The sequence below is a fragment of the Vombatus ursinus genome, unplaced genomic scaffold (assembly GCF_900497805.2).
Source record: "Vombatus ursinus unplaced genomic scaffold, bare-nosed wombat genome assembly UNPS02014768.1, whole genome shotgun sequence".
Taxonomy (NCBI): Eukaryota; Metazoa; Chordata; class Mammalia; order Diprotodontia; family Vombatidae; genus Vombatus; species Vombatus ursinus.
In genome coordinates, this window is record NW_020954546.1 from 26,788,293 (window position 1) to 26,809,771 (window position 21,479).

General features: G+C 46.1%; 1 protein-coding gene across 1 annotated transcript; it reads left to right on the forward strand.

Annotated features, from left to right (window-relative positions):
• Window positions 1-10,028: 10,028 nt before the first annotated feature.
• SLC46A1 (solute carrier family 46 member 1) lies at window positions 10,029-18,340 on the forward strand. Its single transcript, XM_027862415.1, has 5 exons — window positions 10,029-10,286; window positions 13,426-14,278; window positions 14,789-14,872; window positions 16,305-16,461; window positions 17,829-18,340. The coding sequence occupies exons 1-5, from the start codon at window positions 10,044-10,046 to the stop codon at window positions 17,878-17,880; spliced, it is 1,389 nt and encodes a 462-aa protein (XP_027718216.1). The 5' UTR covers window positions 10,029-10,043; the 3' UTR covers window positions 17,881-18,340.
• The last annotated feature ends 3,139 nt before the right edge of the window (window positions 18,341-21,479 follow it).

The window sequence follows — 21,479 nt, forward strand, 5'->3', positions numbered from 1 at the left end:
TGAAAACAACTCTGAAATACCACCTCACACCAATCAGAGTGGCTAATATGACAAAAAAAGGAAAATGATAAATGTTGGAGAGGACGTGGGAAAATTGGGACACTAATGCACTATTGGTGGAATTGAGAACTGATCCAACTATTCTGGAGAACAATTTGGAACTATGCCCAAAGGGCAACCAAACTGTATATTTAATCCAACAATACCACTTCTTGGTCTATATCCCAAAAAGATCATAAAAAAGAGAAAAGGACCTACTTCTGCAAAAATATTTATAGCAGCCCTATTCATGGTGGCAAAATATTAGAAATTGAGGGGATGCACATCAATTGGGGAATGGCTGAACAAGCTGTGGTATATGAATGTAATGGAATATGATTATGAAATAAGAAATGATGAATGGGAAGATTTCAGAAAAACCTGGAAAGACTTGTACAAAATGATGCAAAGTGAAATGAGCAGAACCAGGAAAACATTGCACACAGTATCAACAACATCACGTGATGACCAACTATGAATGACTCAGTTTTTCTCAGCAACACAATGATCCAAGAGAAGTATAAAGGACTCACAAAAGAAAATGCTATCCACATCCAGAAAAAGAACTGATGGACTCTGAATGTAGATCGAAGCATATTTTTTTCACTCACTTTATTTTTTCTTATGGTTTTTTTCCCCTTTTAATCTGTTTCTTCTTCCACAACTGTGATGAATGTGGAAATATGTTTTACATGATGGCATATGTGTAAACTATATCAACCTGCCTACTATTTTCAGAAGAGAGGAGGGGAGGGAGGAAGGGAGAAAAATTTGGAACTCAAAATCTTGTAAAAATGAATGCTAAAATTTTTCTTGATATGTAACTGTGGGAAAAAATAAAATACTATTTAAAAAAAGAAATAAAAAATTGTTTAGCTTGGGCGGGGGAATAAAGTGCAAGCATAGCTTAGATTCTTGGCTCAGTAACAATGCGGATGAAATTCAGTTTTATGCTGATAGTAACAATCCAAAGTGCTTTTATGATGCCCTAAAGGCAACAACCTATGGTGCATCTCAACTATTCAGTGCTGATGGAGCCACGTTGATTAGGGATAAGGACATGATCTTGAAGAAGTGAGCTAAATTCTTCCATAATGTCCTCAATAGGCTGTCATCAATCAATGCTGAAGCCAAAGACGATAAACCTCAGGTGGAAGTCAATCCCTTTCTAGCTGAACTTCCAATTGAGGAAGAGGTTTTCAATGCCATCAGGCTCCTCTTGTGTGTCAAAGGGCCTGGTGCTGATTCTATTCCAGCTGAGATTTATAAGGCAGAGAGTCCACTGCTCCTGCAAAAGTTGACTGAAATTTTCTGGGTTATATGGAAAGAGGAGGTTATCCCCCTAAAAGTTCAAGGATGTCTCCATTGTCCATCTCTATAAAGGTAAAGGAAATAGATTGTCTTGTGACAATCACAGAGGGGTCTCTCTCTTAGTCATTGCTGGCAAGATTATTGCCAGAGTCCTTCTCAATAGGCTGATCTTTCACCTAGGAGATGGTCATCTACCTGAGAGTCAGTGTGGCTTCAGAAATGGCTGAGGAAGGATTGATATGTTTGCTACCCAACAACTCCAGGAAAATGCCAGGAGCAGAACAGAGGTCTGTATACAACATTTGTAGATCTGACCAAGGCCTTTGATACTGTCAGTTGTGAAGGCTTATGGAAAATTATGTCAAAATGTGGGTGCCCTGAGAAGTTCATCAGCATTGTACATCAATTTCATGACAGCATGCTTGCCTGGGTTCTGGATAATGGACAGTGCTCTCGTGCTTTCCCAGTCACCAATTTTCCAAGCATCAATGTGCTTGCTCCCATGCTTTTTAGCATGATGTTTTCAGTGATGTTGTCAGACATCTTCAGTGGGGATGAACATGGCATCAAGGTCAGCCACTGCACTGCTGGCGAATTATTTAACTTGAAAAGGCTACAAGCTAAGACTAAAGTGGAGAATGGTATGTGATTTTTTGTTCACAGATGATTGTGCACTCAATGCAGCCTCTGAGTCTGAGATGCAACGGAGTATGGATCCATTCTCTGCTGCTTGTGCTAATTTTGGCCTAACAATTAACACCAAGAAAACACAGTTGCTCTACCAGCCATCACTGAACCATCTATATGTGGAACCAAGAGTTACAACAAATGAAGAAATATTGAATGCTATGGATAAACTGACTTATCTTGGCAGTATGCTTTCCAGAAATGTACACAGAGATGATCAGGTTGCTGCTAGCTCAGTGTTTGTGAGGCTCCAAAGGATAGTGTGGGAGAGAAGAGGTATTAGACTGACTACCAAACTGAAGGTCTACAGAAGCGTTGTGCCGATCTCCTTGTTGTATGCCTGTGAAACCTGGACATGTCAGTACCATATCAGGAAACTGAATCGCTTCTATCTGAATTGTCTGAGGAAGATTCTGAAGATCACCTGGCAAGATAAAGTACTGGACGTTGAGATTCTTTCTCAAGTTAAACTGCCAGACATTCAAACTCTATTGTAGGAGGCACAACTCCGATGGGCTGGCCACGTTGTTCAAATGCCAAACGTATGTTTGTCTAAAAGACCATTTTATGGAGAATTCACACAAGGCAAACGCTGACATGGAGGTCAGAAGAAGTGATACAAGGACACTTTTAAGGTCTCTCTGAAGGACTGATTGTGTGACATGGGAGATATTGGCAAAGGACTGCCCAGAATGGTGTGTGCCCTCATCTAAGAAGGTGCTATGCTCTATGACAAAGCAGAATTGCAGTCGCTCAAAAGATATGTGAGATGTGCAAATTTAGAGACCTCTCCACTCCAAATATTCACATGGACTATTTGTGCCTGACATATGGTAGAGCCTTCTGAGCTCGAAATGGTCTGATCAGTCACAGTTGCACACACTGTACCTTGACGCCAACAAACAATCCACCAACCAACCATCTAATCATGACATCTTCTAATTTTTAAGTTAATTCCCCCTCCTCCTCCTCAGATGGTGGTTTAGAGATCGATAGCAGGTATTATTACCAACTTTATCAAGAATTTTTGAATGATTAACTGGGTTTTGTAATTGGCTGGGTAATTTTTCCCAGTTTTATCCTGCTAAATATTAACTTACATTTTTCCAACTCTTACTCACTTCTTTTTATAGAAGGACTAGATGTGTCATTGATTACATTAATTAACCCAAGAATTTTAAAATAATTTTTTTATAATTTTCTCCAACTATACAAATGTACTTTAAGTACAAGCAGATATTTTAATTTTTACTTGGAAATAAATATTTTCATTCTACCATCTCTAGTATGTGCAAACATATTATGACAATTCATACATTCTGGTCCTTTGAGTTATTCTTAAATCGCAGTCCTACTCAACACAACTTACAATGTTTTATACTCAGAATTTACTCCTAACATCAAAAGACCTGTTTTTATACCCATTAACTCACAATACTTATTAAACATGTCAGATTCCATTTTTTCAAGGCGTTGTAATATAAAATTGTATTTATCAAACCATTAATATTAAAGCAATCATTAAATGTGCAACATATTCAGTAATAAGCAATGAAATACTAGTTATATGCAATTAATGTGTCAACTAAAACAGGCAAATGTCGTTAATCACTAGGGCCACTGTCAGGCACTTTGTTTCCATGAATTACAGTGGGTTTATAACGAGAAAGAAAATAGCTTTGAGAAATTAAAAAAAAAAAATTTTAAAACCCCAGATATAAAATCCCACATGTAACAGGTGTTGGAGCAATAATTCCAAGGAACTAATAATCCCAGATTTTGGTTTATCACTCCTCTCCAACTGTTGTTACTGGCTCATTTCCATATTAAATCTCTCTTCAGGTCCTTAGGCAATCAAGAGCATGTTCTGATATTTCCTCAACAATTAAGAGAAATACAAAGTATTTCTCATTAATCAAGTACCTCTGTTTATTAAGTAAACTCCTAGTTTAAAAGAACTCTTTTTTCCCCACAGGCTTTCATTCATTTCTCTCTCAACATCAAATTCCCTAGTCTCACAGGCTTACCTAAACATCAATGTCACTGGCTATACAAATTATTAACAGCAGAACAATCAAAGGGAGTACATACTTAAATATTTTGACAATATATCAGCTGTGAGAAGGATTATAACAACTGCAACTTGGACTTCTCAGGAAGGCAGAAGAAATACCGCAATAATTCTTCAAACGGTATCTCCACAATACATATTTTTCAAAGTGTAAGCGTTAAATTCAGTTCTCTCAGGAAATAATTCTCCATTCACTTTCTCCAATAATATTGTAAACTTATTCAGTGTCTCAGGCAGGGGTGGGGAGCCTCACACAGTGTCTCTCAGAGATTTTATTCCTTCTTAACAACAGAGTTGACATTATCCACAGTGTCTGTAGGACCACAGGCCACTCTTTCCAGTATGAATTGTTCCTTCTCTCATGTAGCCTGACCCCACTGACCACATCTAGACTCTTTCTTTGCCATGGTCACTCAGCATCCTTTGAAATTCACTCTCTTTAATGTCAACTGGTCCAGATCCGTGGTGTAGTCATCTCTTGGTCTCCTGAACACTAGGGAACATCTCCTCCTTTCTCAAAGAGTTCTGTACCTGGCTCACAATCTTCCCCTTCAACCTTTTCCCAGCCCCTTATAGTAGGAAATTTCAGTCTGTGACTGTGACTGGCAGAATACAGGAAGGGATGAGAGCTGTGGTGAGGATGAAAAATAAGGGTTAGGTCAGGAAGGAAGGAAAATAGAAGGACAGGAAATTGTGATCAGAGAAGGAAATGTCAAAATTATGGAAGTAATAGAGGTGATAGAATGAGTTCTGTTGATCTGCACTACAGTCATCTGTCTGCTGAGTATCTCTGCCCAGGTGTCTTGCAGTCATCTGAAACTCAACACATCAACACCAGAGTTCATTATCTTCCCCCCTAAATATACCCTTCCTTCAATCAATCAGAGTCAGTGAGCCAACTAGCACTTACTATTCAGCAGGCACTTTGCTAAGTGCTGAGGATGCAGCCCCTGTTTGTCCCCTCCAGACCTCCCTATTTCTGTAGATGGCAGCACCCTTTCTAGGTCTCCAGTTGACGGGGTCCGGGCCCAAGCTGAGACCTTTGCCCCTTACACCAAAAAGAATTTGGGTCCCATTTGTTTACTGGCCCTAGAACACCCCACCTTGGACTCTCCTTGATCACTCCCACTTGATCAAGGAAGTCTCTATTGCCTGAGGCTATAACCCTATCAACTGGCCTTTCATTATCACCTACACTCAAGCTCCCAATTCTCTGTTATCCAGAACCTAGCCCAGCCCTCCACTATTACCTCCCGATGGCCCCCAGCTACTTCCCACCCTAGATCCTCCCTAGACTCTTCCTCCAGCCATTTCAGCCTACTGGGCTACTTCCATCAAGATCCTCCCTAGACCCTTTCTCCTAGACCCCTCCTCCAGTCTCCCCAAACTACTTGGCCATTCCTAGATTCCTCCCACAGTCTTTGTGTATATAAGGCCCGTCTTGTCTCCATTAAGATGCTCAGATCCTTAAAATCTAGCCAATGGCCGATACTCTAGCCTGCTTGTCGATGGGAGCACAAATGTTTAGATTCCTTAAGAGTCTGGCCAATATGGCAGATCTTCAATAAACCTTGTCTTTGGCTGAAAGAAGGCTTGGGTTGAATACATTCGGGCAGGATCCGTGTCTCTTGCTCTCGATATTTTGGGGTCCCAGCACCCCTAAACTTCAACACAGTAATCCTTGGAGTCATCCTTGACTCCTCATTCTCTTTCACTCCACACAGACCCTATATGCAATCGGTTGCCAAGTCTTATCTATTCTACCCACACAACATCTCTTCCATTTCTCCCCTTCTCTCCAATTATACAGGCATGACCCTAGAAGCTCATCACCTCTTTGCTGTACTACTGCAGTAGACTGCTAATTAAGCTCCTTGATTTCACTTTCTCTCTTCTCAGCCATCCTCCACAAAGCTGCCTAAATAATCTTGCTAAGACACAAGTCACTCTCCTGCTTTGAAATCTTGGGTGGTTCACTAACATCTCTAGGATAAGATAGGCCTATCTTGGCTTGGCTTTTAAAGCCCTCCACAATCTGGCTCTACCAGAACCTACCTTTCCTGTCTTTCATATATACTCTTTGTGAATTTTGCTCTGTGACCGAATGGCTGAGAATGGCTGTTTCCCATTTTGACTGGACTAGCCTCCAACTGCCTATTAGAAATTGCCTTCTCATCGTTCCATGAACCTCTTAAACTGGGACCATACTGAACCAACTCATCATCTGCCCTCCTAAACCTACCCTTTCTCCTAACTTCCTTATTCTGTCAAAGGCACCACCATTATCCCAGTCACCTGCATTTGCAGCCTAGGAGCCAGTCAGCTGTGAGGTTTTGAGGACTCCATTTCTACAATGTTTCTCTTTTCTTTCCTCCCTCACCACTCACACGATAACCTTGACTCAGGCCTCTGTCATCTCTTATCTGGACTCTTTTGTTGTCTTGCAATCTAAGCCATCCTCTACCCAGCTACAGAGCTGATATTCCTAAAGCAAGTCACTGCCCTGATTAAGGTGGTTCCCTATCACCTCTACGATGAGTGAAATCAACATACCAAAACCAGCCTACAAAAACCAACCTACCAAAAAGCATTTAGTCAGCAATGTGCTGAAGAAACAAAGAAAGGCAAATGTCCTCAGGGAGCTAACATTCTAAGGGAGGAGGCAACATGCAAACAACTATTTACTTACAAGATATATCCAGAATAAATGAGAAATGATCACCGAGGGAAGGCACCTGCACTGAGGGGATTTAGGAAAGGTTCAGGCAAGGGGGAGGGACAGCCAGTGAAGAGGCAAACAGAGTCGAGTCGAGAGATAGAAAGTCATGTGGGGAGAAGAGCAGGAGGACAAGTATTGTTGGACTGTAGAGTCGGTGGTAGGAAGGAAAATGTAAGAAGTGTGGGAAGGTAGGAAAAGCGTGGGTTGTAAAAAGCTTTAAAAGCTGAACAGAGGATCTTACATATGACATAGTGGAGGTGTTGGGAGTCCCTGGAACTGATGGGGCAGCTAGGTGGCTCAATGGATAGAGCACTGCCCCTGGAGTCAGAAAGACTCATCTTCCTCAATTCAAATATGACCTCATACACTTAGTTGTGTGACCCTGGGCAAGTCACTTAACCCTGTTTGCCTCAGTTTTGCCATCTGTCAGATGAGCTGGAGAAAGAAATGGCAAACCATTCCAGTAGCTTTGCCAAGAAAACCCCAAATGGGGTCATGAACAATTGGACATGATTGAAATGATTGAACAGTAATAATAGGAATTGATTGAGTTAGGGATGGGTGACACGGTCACACCTCGGAGTACACGGAGGATCGCTTTGGCAACCAAAAGGAAGATGGGCTGGAGTGGGGAGAGCCCACCCAACAGGCTATTGCAACAGTCCAGGTGTGAGGAAGTGAAGGCCTGAGCCAGGATGGAGGCTGTGTCACAGGAGAGGAAAGGGCATGGAGTTTAATGTGGTGCCTGGTACACAGTGCACGCTTAATAAATGTTTATTATTGACATACAGGAGAGGTGTTGTGGAGGTGAAAAAGACACGAATCGACAACAGATAGTGAAGAATTAAGCATGACATCTAGGTTTGGAGCCTATGTGACTCAGAGTATAGTGGTACCTTGACAGTACCAGAGAAGTTAGAAAGGAGGGAGGGGTTAGGGAGAAAGAAAATGAATTCAGTTTTGAACACATTGCGTTAAAGATGTTTATAAGACATCCAGCTGAAAATGTCTGTGCAAAGAGACTGTGTTCTAATCTCTCTTCGTGGGGGGGGCCAAGCTGGATTGTTATAATTTCACTGAATTCATTTTTTCCTCATTGTTCTTCTTTCCATTTACATTATTGCAGTCATCATGTCTATTGTTTTCTTGGTTCTGCTGACTTCACTTTGCATCAGTTCATGCAAATGTTCCCATGTTTCTCTGTATCATTCATAGTCATCATTTCTTACGGTGCAATAATACTCTTTTATAGTCATGCATTAACAGGCCTGCCTAGTGGTTTCTTGAAGAGTAGGTGCTTAATGTTTGTTGAACTGCATTGAAGGGATACATCTAGGGTCGTCTAGATATTTACTAGCAAAGCCAGGTCTAGAACTCCATCTCTTTCCTCCTAATCCAGAGTTCCTTGCACGATGGACGTCAGGCTGCCTCAGTGAACTACCTACCTCATAGTACTGTTGGGAGGAGAGTGCTTTGTAAGCCTCAAGTAGGCTATATAAATATAATTATTATGATAAGACTAGATGATGACGGAAGCGCAAGTTCTCCTATGGTCATGTTATCATTCTATCTTGTTTACTGACGTCCTCTAAGAGCATAGGACCATAGAATGTTAATCGTTTAAAGGCACTTAGGTCATCCAATCTGGCCTCCTCATTTTAGGGTAGAGGGAATGGTGGCTTCGATAGGAGAAGCAAGTTGTTCAGGGTCACACAGTACTGTCAGTGGTGGAGCCAGGAAGACCCTCGGTCTCCTGACTGTCACTTAAGTACCCTTTGTAATACTTCGATGCTGTCTCTTTGAGAAAGCTCTTCTCATATTTATATATATATGTATGTATATATGTATACACACGCACACACACACACACACACACACACACACACACACACATATAAAATCTCCTTTGGTCCTCACAACAACTCTGCTATAATTATCTCCATTTTAGAGAGGAGGAAATTAAGGTAGAGGGAGGCTGACATGCCTGGAGTGACATAGTTATCTGAAGGGAGATTTGCACTATGGGTAGCTAGGGGTGCAATGTATAGAGCTCATCTCCCTGAGTTCAAATTTGGCCTCAGAAATTTACTAGCTGAGTGGCCCTGGACAAGTCACTTCACCCTGTTTGCCTCAGTTTCCTCATCCATCAAATGAGCTGGAGAAGGAAATGGCAAATCGCTCCAGTATCTTTACCAAGAAAACCCTAATGGGGTCACGGAGAGTCGGACATACAACAACCTCCTGACTTAGGGTCTACTAGTGGGCTGATAGACCTTACCCAGAATTCCCTGTTCCTGTAGCTTTGACATTTCTATGTGTCCCAGCTGCCTCACTGGTTATAAGATCATATTTCTAGAGCCGGAAGGGACCTCAGAAGTTATCTAATCCAACTCCTTCCTTTTACAGATGAGGAAACTGAGGCCCAGAGAGGTTAAGGGACTTGCCCCGGGTCATACAGGTAATGTGCATCAAGGGCAATATTTGGACCCCAAGGCCTTATATTCCAATCAGTTTCTTTTTTTTTTACACTGCAGAGGCCTTCTTCTGTCTCTAATTAATGTATCTTTAAGCTCAAAATCCTATGGGGGAAGTTGGAAGTGGTAGGGTTGGGGAAAGCCCCCCTTTTCCCCCCAAAAATAATGAGAAAAGAATATAAGAAGGGCTAGAAGGAATCACTGGCAGCTTTGAAAGTTACTTGTTTAATTTATGACACACTTTTTAAAAAGCAATCTGCCATTTCAATATCTCTCAACTTCTGCTGTACAAATGCTCATTTTATTTGAGGTTTTTAAATTCAGAATTTTTAAAAAATGACCTGGGGAATCATAGATCCAGAGCTGGAAGGTATTCCTTCCTTTTGCAGAGAAGGAAACTGACAGAAGGCACTAACAGGCAGAATTAGAATTCACATCTTTTTCCACTATTCTGTACTGTGGGCATGCAGACCGCTAACTTGCCTGGGCCTGGGCTTCTCATCTGCGAAATGGGGCGAATAAAACGTTTGCTTGTTTGTTTTTTTAAATCTCCTTCCTCCAAAAAGCCAGGGGAGGGCCCCGCCCCCGGAGACATGCGCACAACCAGGCGGGCCCGGGGCTTTAACCGTTCCGGAGGGGACGGAGCGCAGCTGGACGCGCGGCTCACTCCGGTCCCGGGCAGCTAAGCGCGCGCACCCAGGTCTCCACGGTCCGGGACCAGGAGCGCGGGCGCGTGAGCACCATGGACGCACCGAGCCTCGGGGAGCGCGCGGCCAAGGCCCCCAAAGAGCCCGCGGGGAGCGGGGCCCGACTCTGGCGGGGGTGGGGCCCCGTGGAGCTAGTCCTCTTCTTAGCCAACTTCTCGCTGGCCTTGCAGCGGCCGCTCACCACCCAGTACCTGTGGCACCGCCTGGGCGCCGAGGTGGGCTACAACGGCACCAGCCGGGGGGGCGGCTGCAACGACAGCGCGGACCCCAAGCAGCAGGTACCGGCCGGACGCCGCTGGCTTGGAAGTGGGGAGCTGGGAGGGTCGGGGGACGGGGCCTGGGCAGAGGGGGCGGGGCCCAGGCTGGGAGAGCTACCGAGGGGGCGGAGCCTTGAGCAGGGAAAGTGACAAAGGCGGGGCCTGAGCAGAGCGAGTGATCCGTGCAGAGGGGGCGAGGATGGAGCCAAAGGGGAAGGGGCCTGATCTGTCAGTTAATAAGCATTCATTGAGGACTTGCTACGTGTCAGCTAAGAGCTGGAGATGACAATAAGGCAAAAAGCCCCTGCCCTCAAGGAGCTCGCAGTCTAATGGGGAAGACAATATACAAATTACTATGAACAAGTAAGCCATGGAAGGGATAAATAGGAGATAACAGAGGAAAGGCAGGCAGTAGAATTAAGAAGCGTTGGAAAAACTTACTGTAGAAGATGGGGCTTTAGTTGGCACTTGAAGGAAGCCAGGAGGCCAGGATGAGGAGGGGGAACTCTCCAGGTATGGGAAACAGCCAGAGAAAATGGCCAAAGCCAAGAGATGGAGTCGCTTGTGTTAGCAGCAGCATGGAGGCCGGTATCACTGGATGGAAGAGGAGGGGGTGCTTTGTAAGAAGAACCTACCCCGCCTTCATCCTCCTAGTCTTCTTCCACCAAGGCAGGAGAGTGTTGGATCTGAGGAGAGGGTCTAGGAGTGAACCGTGGAGGAGTGGCCTAAGGGAGTCAGGGCCTGGAGAAAGCATTTAAGAGGTGGAGCTTAAGAGAGCGGCAGCCGTGGTCTTAGGAGACCTCGACGGGGCTCTGCCTGGGAGACTGAGCCTGCCAGAGAAGTCTTGAACTAGGTTTTAGTCTGAGGGGAGAGAATGACTTAGTGGGTACGGTTAGGGGGAACGGTCAGGGGTCTGGAGAACCACTGAGTACCCTGCTGCTGGGTAGAACTGGAAAAGGAAAGACACCTAGGATCAGATTTGGAACTGGAAGGTGCCTTAAGGTCATCTGGTCTGTCTCATTTTACAGTTAAAGAAACTGAGGCCAAGGGAGCGGCTAGATGGCCTTGGAATCAGGAGGACCTGAGTTCAAATCTGGTGTCAGACACTGACTGTGTGACCCTGGGCAAGTCACTTAACCCCAGTTGCCTAAAAAAAAGAAAGAAAGAAAGAAAGAAAGAAACTGAGGCAGACAGAGAGAGGGGCAGGGGTCAGGTAGGTCAGTCTTCGAACCCCTATCCTCTGACGCCAAATCCAGAATGCTTTCTGTTGTAGTAAGTGGCTGTATTTGGAGTCAGGAGACCTGAATTCTAATCTTGCCTGACACTCATTAGTTATTTGATCATGGGCAAGTGACTTCATCTGTCTGAACCTGTTTCCTCTTCATTATTTGTAAAATGAGGTTGATAGTACCAAGAGGCGCCATTGGCCTAGTAGAAAGAAGGCCTGCTTTGAATCCCTGCCTGGGTGCCTCTGAACAAGTTTCTCCTCTGGAGTGAAGTTTCACGGTCACAGAATTTGAGAGTTGGAAGGGGCCCACCTCAGCAGACATCTATTCCAACCTCTATATAGAAAGGAATCTCCCCTATGATTGATATATATGTGTGTGTATGTGTATTAAATATATATGTGTGTATATATATGTATATATATATACACACCCCCCCCAACAAATGGTGCTCTGACTTCTGCTATAATTAATAATAGTAATGATAATGAGCATTTATATAGCACTTTGATTCTCCAATAACCCTGGGAAGTAGGTACTATCATCATTTTACATATCAACATTTTTACAGTTGAGGAAACTGAGGTTAAGTGACTTGCCCAGGGTCAAACATCTAGTAAATGTCCGACTTAGGTCTTCCTGAATTCAGCCACGTTGCTCTATCCACTGAGCCACCTAACTGCCCTCCTGTACACCCATCATCACCCATCATCACCTGGTTCTGCCCTCTGAGGATAAAGAGAGCAAGCCTGGTCCTTCTTTCACATAATAGTCCTTTGAGTACTTGAAGACTTCTCTCCTTTCCTCTGAATTTTCTCTTTTGCAGACACCCCTCCCTGTTCTCTTAGCCATCGTCCATGCCAAATGGGCTCTAGAACCTTCACCATGCTGATCACGCTTCTTCGTTTTGTTGGGATCATTTTGAAGCTGTGGCCCACGGAACTGAGCACTTTATTCCACATCTGGCTTGTGGGCTAGGGCAGGCTTCAGAGGGACTGCCACCTTTTATTTGTGGAAGCTCTGCTCTGTGAAACTGCACGGTGGAGAGGGCTCAGGGATGGAGTCAGAGGCCTTGGGTTTGAATCCCCCCTCTCACAATTCCTACCTGGGTGACCTAGACCTTGGGACTTTACCTCTGCTCCTTGTTTACCTTATCTGTAAAATGACCAGGCTAGACTTCATGACCTAGAAGGTGCCTTTCAGTTCTTAGGTCAGGAAACTTAGCGTCTTAATGTGACCCAAGATCAAATTCCTTTTTTAGATGCCACATCACACTGGCTGCTCATATTTAGATTGTGGTCCACCATAATCCCTAGATTTTTTTTTTCAGACAAACTACTGTTTATCTGTACTTTTGTGGGGTGTGGTCAGGAGTCGGCTCTGGACTGAGGGAACTGAGAGAGGAAAATGGCCGTTAGAATGACTCTTAAGGGTCCTGGCTTTGGGGGATGGGTGGGTGGATGGTACCCACAGAGGGTCAGGCTTGGGACTTGTACTAATAGAGAATTATTGAGGCATATGGCCGGGGTAGGGCCTAAGAAGAAGGAGGGCTAAGAGGCAGAACTATGGTATGGGAAGCCTTGGAGTTGAGGTTTGAAGGGGGTCAGACATATAAATTAGGGAGACGAAGAATAACTCAGAGGAACGTAGGGAAGGATTTGGAAGGGAGAATTCCTTGCCCATCCTCTGCTCTTGAGATCTCCTTGATCTCAGGTAAGTCACTTTTCCTAGTTGGACCTCACTTTCCTCCTCCGTAAAATGGGGGGAGTGGGCTCAGTAATGGATGAAGCCACTTTCCACCTTCCGGCTGATAATTCTCTCCCTACCTGTGTCCCGGGGAAGGACTGAGCTCTGCAGCCTCGGCCTTCAGCATATGAGTGTCCGGGGGTGGGAGGGTCGCGGTTACTGGACTGAGTAGGCCTGTGTCTGTGCAGGAAGTGGAGACCCTGACCTCCCACTGGAATCTCTACATTGATCTGAGCGGCTTCTTCGTGGGGCTTTTCTCGGCCACCCTCCTGGGCCCGTGGAGTGACCGCGTTGGGCGGCGCCCGCTGCTGGTGCTGGCCTCCTTCGGCCTGCTCCTTCAGGTCATCGTGTCCATCCTCGTCGTGTCCCTGGAGCTCCACGTCGGCTTCCTCGTGCTGGGTCGCCTGCTGAGTGCCTTCCTGGGGGACTACAATGCCCTGCTGGGCACCGGCTTTGCCTCCGTGGCCGATGACAGCACCCCTCGCACCCGTACCTTACGCATAGCCGTGTTGGAGGCCTGCCTGGGGATATCCGGCATGTTGGCCAGCATAGCAGGGGGCCACTGGATCAAGGCCCAGGGCTACACCAACCCTTTCTGGCTGGCGCTGGCCATGCTGATCACCACCACGCTCTACTCGGCGTTTGTGTTCCGAGAGTCAGTGCCTAATCCGCAGAAGGCTTCTCTCTTCACTCTCCAGCATTACCGCTTGATATTCCGGCTCTTTGCATCCCCTTTCCCGGGGAAATCCAGGAAGCATTTGGCTCTCTACCTGCTGGCCCTCTTCCTGGTGCTCACCATTCATTATGGAACCTGGGACATTGTGGTCCTGTATGAGCTAAGCTGGCCTCTCTGCTGGGGCTCCGATCTGATTGGCTACGGCTCAGCTGCCCAGCATCTCTCCTACCTCGTCGGCCTGGTGCAGCTGTGGGTCTTCCAGCTATGCCTAAAGGACAGCTGGGTGGCAGAGATCAGCCTCGCCTTCAACATTGTGGGAATGGTGGTGTTTTCTCTGGCCAAAACCACGGCACTGATGTTTACAGGTGAGCCCACGTGGACACTACTGGAGGGCTCACTACCACGTCCCCGGGGGAGCCCGCCAGGGCCTAGTGGTTCCTTTCAGAATCCTGCCCCCACCAAGAGAACTCGTGCAGTTTTACTGAAGGGCATATGGGTCCTATAGTAGAGACCTTGGACTGACAAGAAAGCTCCCAGGAATGAGGAGGAGGAGGGCAGGGATATTTAGGTTAAGGACTAGAGCCAACATTTCATTGCCCTAGCGAATTTCTGAGTGAGGAAACTCTGTCTGCCCATATCTTAGAGTCTTTAGGAGTTGTCCAGAGTACAGAGAGGTACCGAGACTGATCAGGGTCACACAGCCAGAGTGGGTCAGAGGCAGGACCAGAACCCGGGTCTTTGGGCTTCCAGGCTGGTTCACCTCCCTCTCTTCTGCCTTGTCTCTCAGCTCAGTCCTTATGTTGGACATCTGGGAGCTAGGCTGCCATTCCCTGATGTACCTGTGGCTGACGTGTTTGGTTTTCATCTCCCCACAGGGTATGGGATCCTCTCTTTCTCGTTGGTGGTTACGCCAGTGATCCGAGCCAAGCTCTCCAAGCTGGTGAACAAGACAGAACAGGGTAAGGAATCTGGGCTCTTCCTGATTCGTGTGGGCCCCCTATGTCCTGTGAGCTGGGCAGGGGGCCTGTCTATCCCCTCTCACAGCAACAGGAAATAATAACCTAGAGTTATTGTTATTCAGTTGTGTTGGTCAGCCCCATTTGGGGTTTTCTGACAAAGATATTGGAGTGTGTTTTGTGTTTCCTTCCAAGTCTTTTTTTGTTTAGTTGTAGTGTGTGTGTGTGTGTGTGTGTGTGCGTGTGTGAGAAAAAGTGTGTGTGAGTGCTAAAGAATGTGTGTGTGAGAAAGTGTGTGTGCGTGCATGTGTGTGTGCACCTGTGTGAGAAAGAATTTGTGTTTGCATGCGTGCATATATGTGCACACACATGCACACACGTGTGCTCATGCATATGGTTTAAGTTCCTCTCTTCTCTCATTCTGTCACTTAGTCCTGGGTGTCCCTAAAGTCTTCGCTTAAGCTTTAATAGCTCCAAACTAAACTAAGACTTTTGGAACACCCTGGATAGAACTTTCCATATGTCCTTGTCTTCATATTTATCATTAAGAAAGTATATATACATATATATATAATACATCTATCTATCTATCTATCTATGTATATATATATATATATATATATATATATATATATGTATATACCTACACATCTCCAAATTGCTTACTGTCTCAGGGAGGGGTAGGGGAGGAAGGTAATTTGGAACTCAAAATTTTTAAAAACAAATGTTACAAATTGTTTTTGCTTGTAATTGGGTAAAAAAAAATATTCAAAAATACATCTCATTACGTGAATGCATCAGGGGTGATACTCATCCATTCCCTTGTCATTGGACCGACAGGCTACTTCTAGCTTATTGTTGCCACAACTGAACTGACCTACTAGTGGCTCTCTGCTCGTGGGCGGGCGGCGCAGAGATGCTTTGTCCTGGCGGGCGGCCCCCAGGCGACTGACCCTAAGCCATCTCCAGGAGAGAATCCTGGTCTGAAGAAGTAGCACTTCTAAGCGGCACTTCCTGGGCTGCCGTGTGATGCTGGGGGAGGAGAGAGGATGAGTCTCCTTCCGGGCCTTTCTTTTGGTTCCCAGGGGCAGATGGTGGGGAGTGACATTCCCCGTGGGTGGTCATTGGCCTCAGATCACGGCAAGAGAGAGAGTAGATTCATTTGGGGTTGCTTTAAAGGCAGGCTTTGGCCGGTGGTTGGATATCAGAAAGGGGTAGATTTTAGCTGAGCTGAGAAAGGACTCCAGAGCAGAGCTGACCAGTAACAGAATGGGCTGCCGCCAGTGGGAACGCGCTCCCTGTTGTTGGAAGCGTTCAGCTGGAAGCTAGAGGACCGTCCGTCGGGAACGCGATAGAGAGAATTCCCGCCTTCAGCATCCGCCTCCGGTATCCTTGGATGCTGTAATTCTTTGATTCTTTTTCCTCCTCACCCCAGGAGCTCTTTTCTCGTCCATCGCCTGTGTGAGTGGGATCTCCATGCTATCAGCAACGGGAATCTTCAACTCCCTCTATCCAGCCACCCTCAACTTCATGAAGGGCTTTCCCTTTCTCCTGGGAGCGTTTGTTCTTCTCATCCCGGCCATTCTGATTGGGTAAAGCAGTTTTCCCAGTCGTGTACCCATTCTATGGATTTGACTGGTGTGAAGAGAGGTGTATTTTAGGTCTTTTCTTACATCGCCTTCAGCTGGAACAGGAAATCTGCTTGGCCCTGACTCACCAAACCAGTGTCTCTCTGACCTCCCTGAGGTCCCAGAGCACTGGATTTTGAGTCAGGAAGACCTGAGTTCAAATCCCACGACATATACTTAATAATTGTGTGACTCCAGGCAAGTCACTTTCCCTCTCTGGGCTTCAGGTAACTTCCTTATCTGTAAAGTGAGCTGCCTTGATGGCCTCTCAGGGCCCTTCCCACTCTGAATGTTTGATACTGTGATCGAGGATTCCCTACTGTTTGGGCACCTTTGTACTCCAAAGGTCACCTTGTGCCTCTTCCCTGGCCAGCGAAGGTTGGGCACCTCTGGGGGCAATGCCCACTGACAGGCCAGGAGTGGAGGCTGATGGTTCTCTCTGCTTGCACGAGTTTCTGGTTGTTTTTTTGTTTTTTCGTTTTTTTTTTTGTGAGGCAGTTGGGGTTAAGTGACTTGCCCAGGGTCACACAGCTAGTAGGTGTTACTTGCACAAGTTTCTGAGCCTGTTCTGATGCCTCATGGTGGTGTGGAGATGCCCTGGATTCTTTTTTTTTTTTAAATAAAGGATTTTGTGAGCTATTTTTTTAATTAATTTATTTTTAGTTTTCTTTTCTTTTCTTTTTTTTAATTTTTAGGCAATTGGGGTTAAGTGACTTGCCCAAGGTGACACAGCTAGTAAGTGTCAAGTGTCTGAGGCCAGATTTGAACTCGGGTCCTTCTGACTTCAGGGCTGGTGCTCTACCCACTGTGCCACCTAGCTGCCCTGACCCTGGGTTCTTGAAAGCCTTGCCGGGAGAGTCCAAGGTCGCACATCTTTCTGAGCTGGAAGAGCTTTGCAGTATAGACTCAGCCATGAACTATGTGTCTGTTGCCTGAGTTTTCAGATGACCTAAGCTTGTTCCTCTCACAAAGGGTTGTGATCAGCTTCAGTGAAGGGACTTCCCAGACCGGTGAAATAATGGGAAGAAATTGCTTCTTCCTGTTTTGGTTACTTCCCCTCCTCCCTCCCTCCCCCTGCTTCACAGCTAGAGAGATGGAGAGAACGGGCAGGGGGAATGCCAGGGGTTCAGAGCCCTGAAACTCTTTACTTTTGCCAGCCTTCTTATTTTGAGCAGACTGGCTTTGTTGATTTCCTTCTCTGCCTGGGCACTGTTCCCCTTGTCCACAGGGGTGGGCCTTAGACAGGGCAGCCCCAGGGTTGTGTAACTTCTCCCAGAGGGTAGTTCGGGTTGCCCAGATCAGGCCTGAACCACTTCCTTCTGTTTTCACAGGGTGCTGGAAATCTTTGACCCTCGACCTGAATACCAGCAAACACTCCACTGAAGCCCCCTAACCCACCCTCTGAGACCCAGCAGGAGAAGAGGTGGAGCAGATTCTGATCGCTGCTTCAGCAAATGAGAACAGAGGGCAAGACGGGGCTTGGCAGCTGGACAAGTGTGGACTTCTACCCCAGAGGGCTTTACCCCAGGCCTTTCTGTCCTCAGAAGAGACAAAGTCAGACTAGTTGGTTAGGTAGAGTCAGACTGGCCTTGGGCAAAATGGTGTGGGGGACAAACCTCCTTTTTTTTTTTTAAAGCAAAACTGGAAATATTAAGAAATAACATTTCTCTGACCTAAAAATCCTCTGCAAACTTGTCTCTTTAGGGAAATGGGTAGAACAAAAGCCTTTCTGAGGGAAATGGATCCAGATTCAGGACCGTTGTTGCGTCTGTCTCTTTGTGACCCCACTGGGGGTTTTCTTGGCAAAGATACTGGAATGGTTTGCCATTTCCTTCTCCAGCTCATTTTACAGATGTGGAAACTGAGGCAAATAGGGTTTAAGTGACCAAAGTCATGCAGATAGTAAGTGTCTGAGTCTGGATTTGAACTCAGGTCTTCCTGACTCCTGTCTCGCTGCTGTATCCATTGCTGGTGCCTAGTTGCCCCAGGACCATAGCCAAACAACTCTTATCTACAATCATTGCCTTCCCTATCCCTGAAGGTATAAGACTCACCATAGGGAAATGCTTTCAACTCCTCTGAAAGAAGAGAGACCTTTCTCCTCACATTCTGGTGAGATTCTCCCTGTGGATCTCTGAGAGGAGACCCATGGATTCCTTGAAGGGAGTAGGCCAAGGAGGCGATAACATTGGCATTTTGACTTGCTTATCTAACTATTCTGGAATTTTTACCCAAACTCTATTTTTGCATATTGTGATTTTCTACTTCAAGATTCCTTTCAATGTTAGCTGAAATCATTTTGGGCCGGAGTCACGTCAGAGCGCGTAGGATACTATGCCGGTTTGGACAGCTTTCTCTCCAAGCTAGGAGTGCTTGGATATGAGATTTGTGTTAGATTAAATAAAATTTTTCTAGCAGAGTTGATATACAAAAGCGTAATCGTAGTCTTAATTTTTTTCTTCGACGATGAGTGCTTCCTCCCTCTCCCGAACCTCTCCTATCAGACAATCAGAGACTGAGAGCCGGACGGTCCGTTAGAAGCTAACCAGTCTGGCCCCCACCATTTTGTAGCCTTCTCTTCCTCCTGTATGAGGACCTCTTTTAATCATAAATAGTAATAACTAACATTTATGTAACATTTTAAGGTTTGAAAAGCACTTTGCACGGCTCATTTTTTCCTCACCACCCCGTGTGTTGTCTCTCCTCTCACCCGGGCGCCCAATACCTTTGTGCTACCATACGTCTCCAATTTGCTGTTCAGTTGTGTCCAACTCTTCGCGACTCCATTTGGGGTTTTCTTGGCAAAGATACTGGAGGGTTTTGTCATTATTTCCTTCTCCAGCTCATTTTCCAGATGAGGAAACTGAGGTAAGCAGGATTAGGTGACTTGCCCAAGATCACACAGCTAGTGTCTGATACTGAATTTGAACTCAGGTCTTCCTGACTCCAGGCCTGGCGCTCTACCCACTGCGCCACCTAGCGCCCGGGTCTCCAATAGCAGTTTCCTATCTCAGCCTTCCCAGCTCTCTGAGAAACTATATCTTAATTCTTATTATTTGTTCTTACTTCCTCCCCTCTCCTCATCATATTTGCATTTTGACAGACAAGAGAGAACACTCTGAATATTAATATTAATCGAGGCCTAGAACAGAGAGACAGGCTCCACAAAGTTTTTTGCCCCTGTCACATATACAAAAACCTGAGTTTTGTTTTGTAAACATTGGTACAATGCCAGTAACCTTCTGGCCTTGAATCATGGCACTCTCTAGTCTCAGAATCACTGGACTTGCTGTGAACCAAAAGGCAGTGGAGAGGCAAGTGTGTGTGTGTGTATGGGGGTGGGGGGGTAGGGATGGAATGAATAGGCCATAGACGTTCACCAATTGATGAATCAATCAACTTGTATTTATTGGTAATGGCTTGTGGGCAGGGACTTGCACAACATATCCATGAAATGTGTGGTTGGGAAAGAAAGTGTGGCAAGAGCGAGAGATGACAGGACAGGCCCAGGACTACGCGGGTGCCCATAGACGATGGATAGCCCTAGTGGAAGGCCTCCGACACGTTGGTAGATTCTCCGTGGGTGGCTGGTGAGAGGACATGGACAGGAGTCAGGGAGGATGAATGTGGATGGGCCACTTTATACACCACCAGGGGGTGCACTCACATAGTTGGATCAGAGGTCTATGGAAGGCTAAAAGAGGTTGGGGTCCAGTGTGCAGTGGAAAGACCGCTGGAGTGGGGGTCAGAAGCCTCAGGTTCTAATCCCCTGCCCTACCCCTGGGTTCTGTACCCCCAGTGCTTGGCGCAGTAGTGTCTAACATGTTTTTTGTTCATTCACCACGATAGGCTGTTAGGGGAAATATTTAGGGTTAGCGCAGGAGTATCCTGTGAATAGCTGGGAGTGTCCTTCGATGACTCTTTGGTGTTTTTACTGAACCTTTCTAAGATCCCTGGACGCTAGGGCCGGTGAAGGAAAGGAACCTGAATGGGGAGAATCTTCAGGAACTCTAGGGCTGGTTGCCTCCTTGGAATTCTGAAATTTCTCTGCATGCTGCTGGTTCTGTTGACCTCTCAACAGGCAGAGACCATGTCTAACCAGAACCCTGTCTAGGCCATACTGTGCCCAGTCCAGGACCTTGTGCTCTGTGGGTATTCAGTCAATGTTTAATGCTGAGGATGGTGACCAGTTGGACAGGGACCTCGAGTAGGGAGGGCAGTGACTTTGGATGGAGAACGAAGCTGCCCGAATGGATACCTGATTCTTAGATGTGCTCTGTGGGTACTACCCAGGGCTTTGCACGCTCCTGGCCAACCAATAAATCACTGATTTATTATCATTTGCTTGACCTGAGGTCTCTCCAGTGACCAGGCCTGAGTGTACCATTGCCAACCCAGAGTGGGACCCCCAAGGATGGGTGCCCAGTCACTAATGTAAATGTTTCTTCAGAAATCAGGTAGCAGCTGCTAGGGAAAGTGTGAGCCCACATGCTCAAGTGAGTTGCCATGAAGCCAATCCTCTTTTCCTACCAGCTCCCTTCTTTGTCTCTTGGGCATCTCAGGGCTACTGTGGAGGTTCTCCTTCACCCAATCCCTATGTGAACAGCAGTCTCTCTACAATATCCCAGACCTGGGGTCCTCTAGGCCCCGCACTAAGGCCTCTCCAATGACGGGAGTCTTCCTTTTGGTACAGAAAGGACAGAGTCATTTGTATCTCTGTGCTATTACTCTTTGGGGTCCTTGTATAGATCCAGGCCCTTGAATTACTATGGGCTACAGATGGGCATCTGTCTGTCAAGCCGGAATTAACATCAAAAGAGACACCCAGGACAGCTAGATGGTGCAGTGGAGAGAGCACCGGCCCTGGAGTCAGGACGACCTGAGTTCAAATCCGGCCTCAGACACATAACACTCACTAGCTGTGTGACTCTGGGCAAGTCACTTAACCCCAATGGCCTCATTAAAAAAAAAAAAAAGGCACC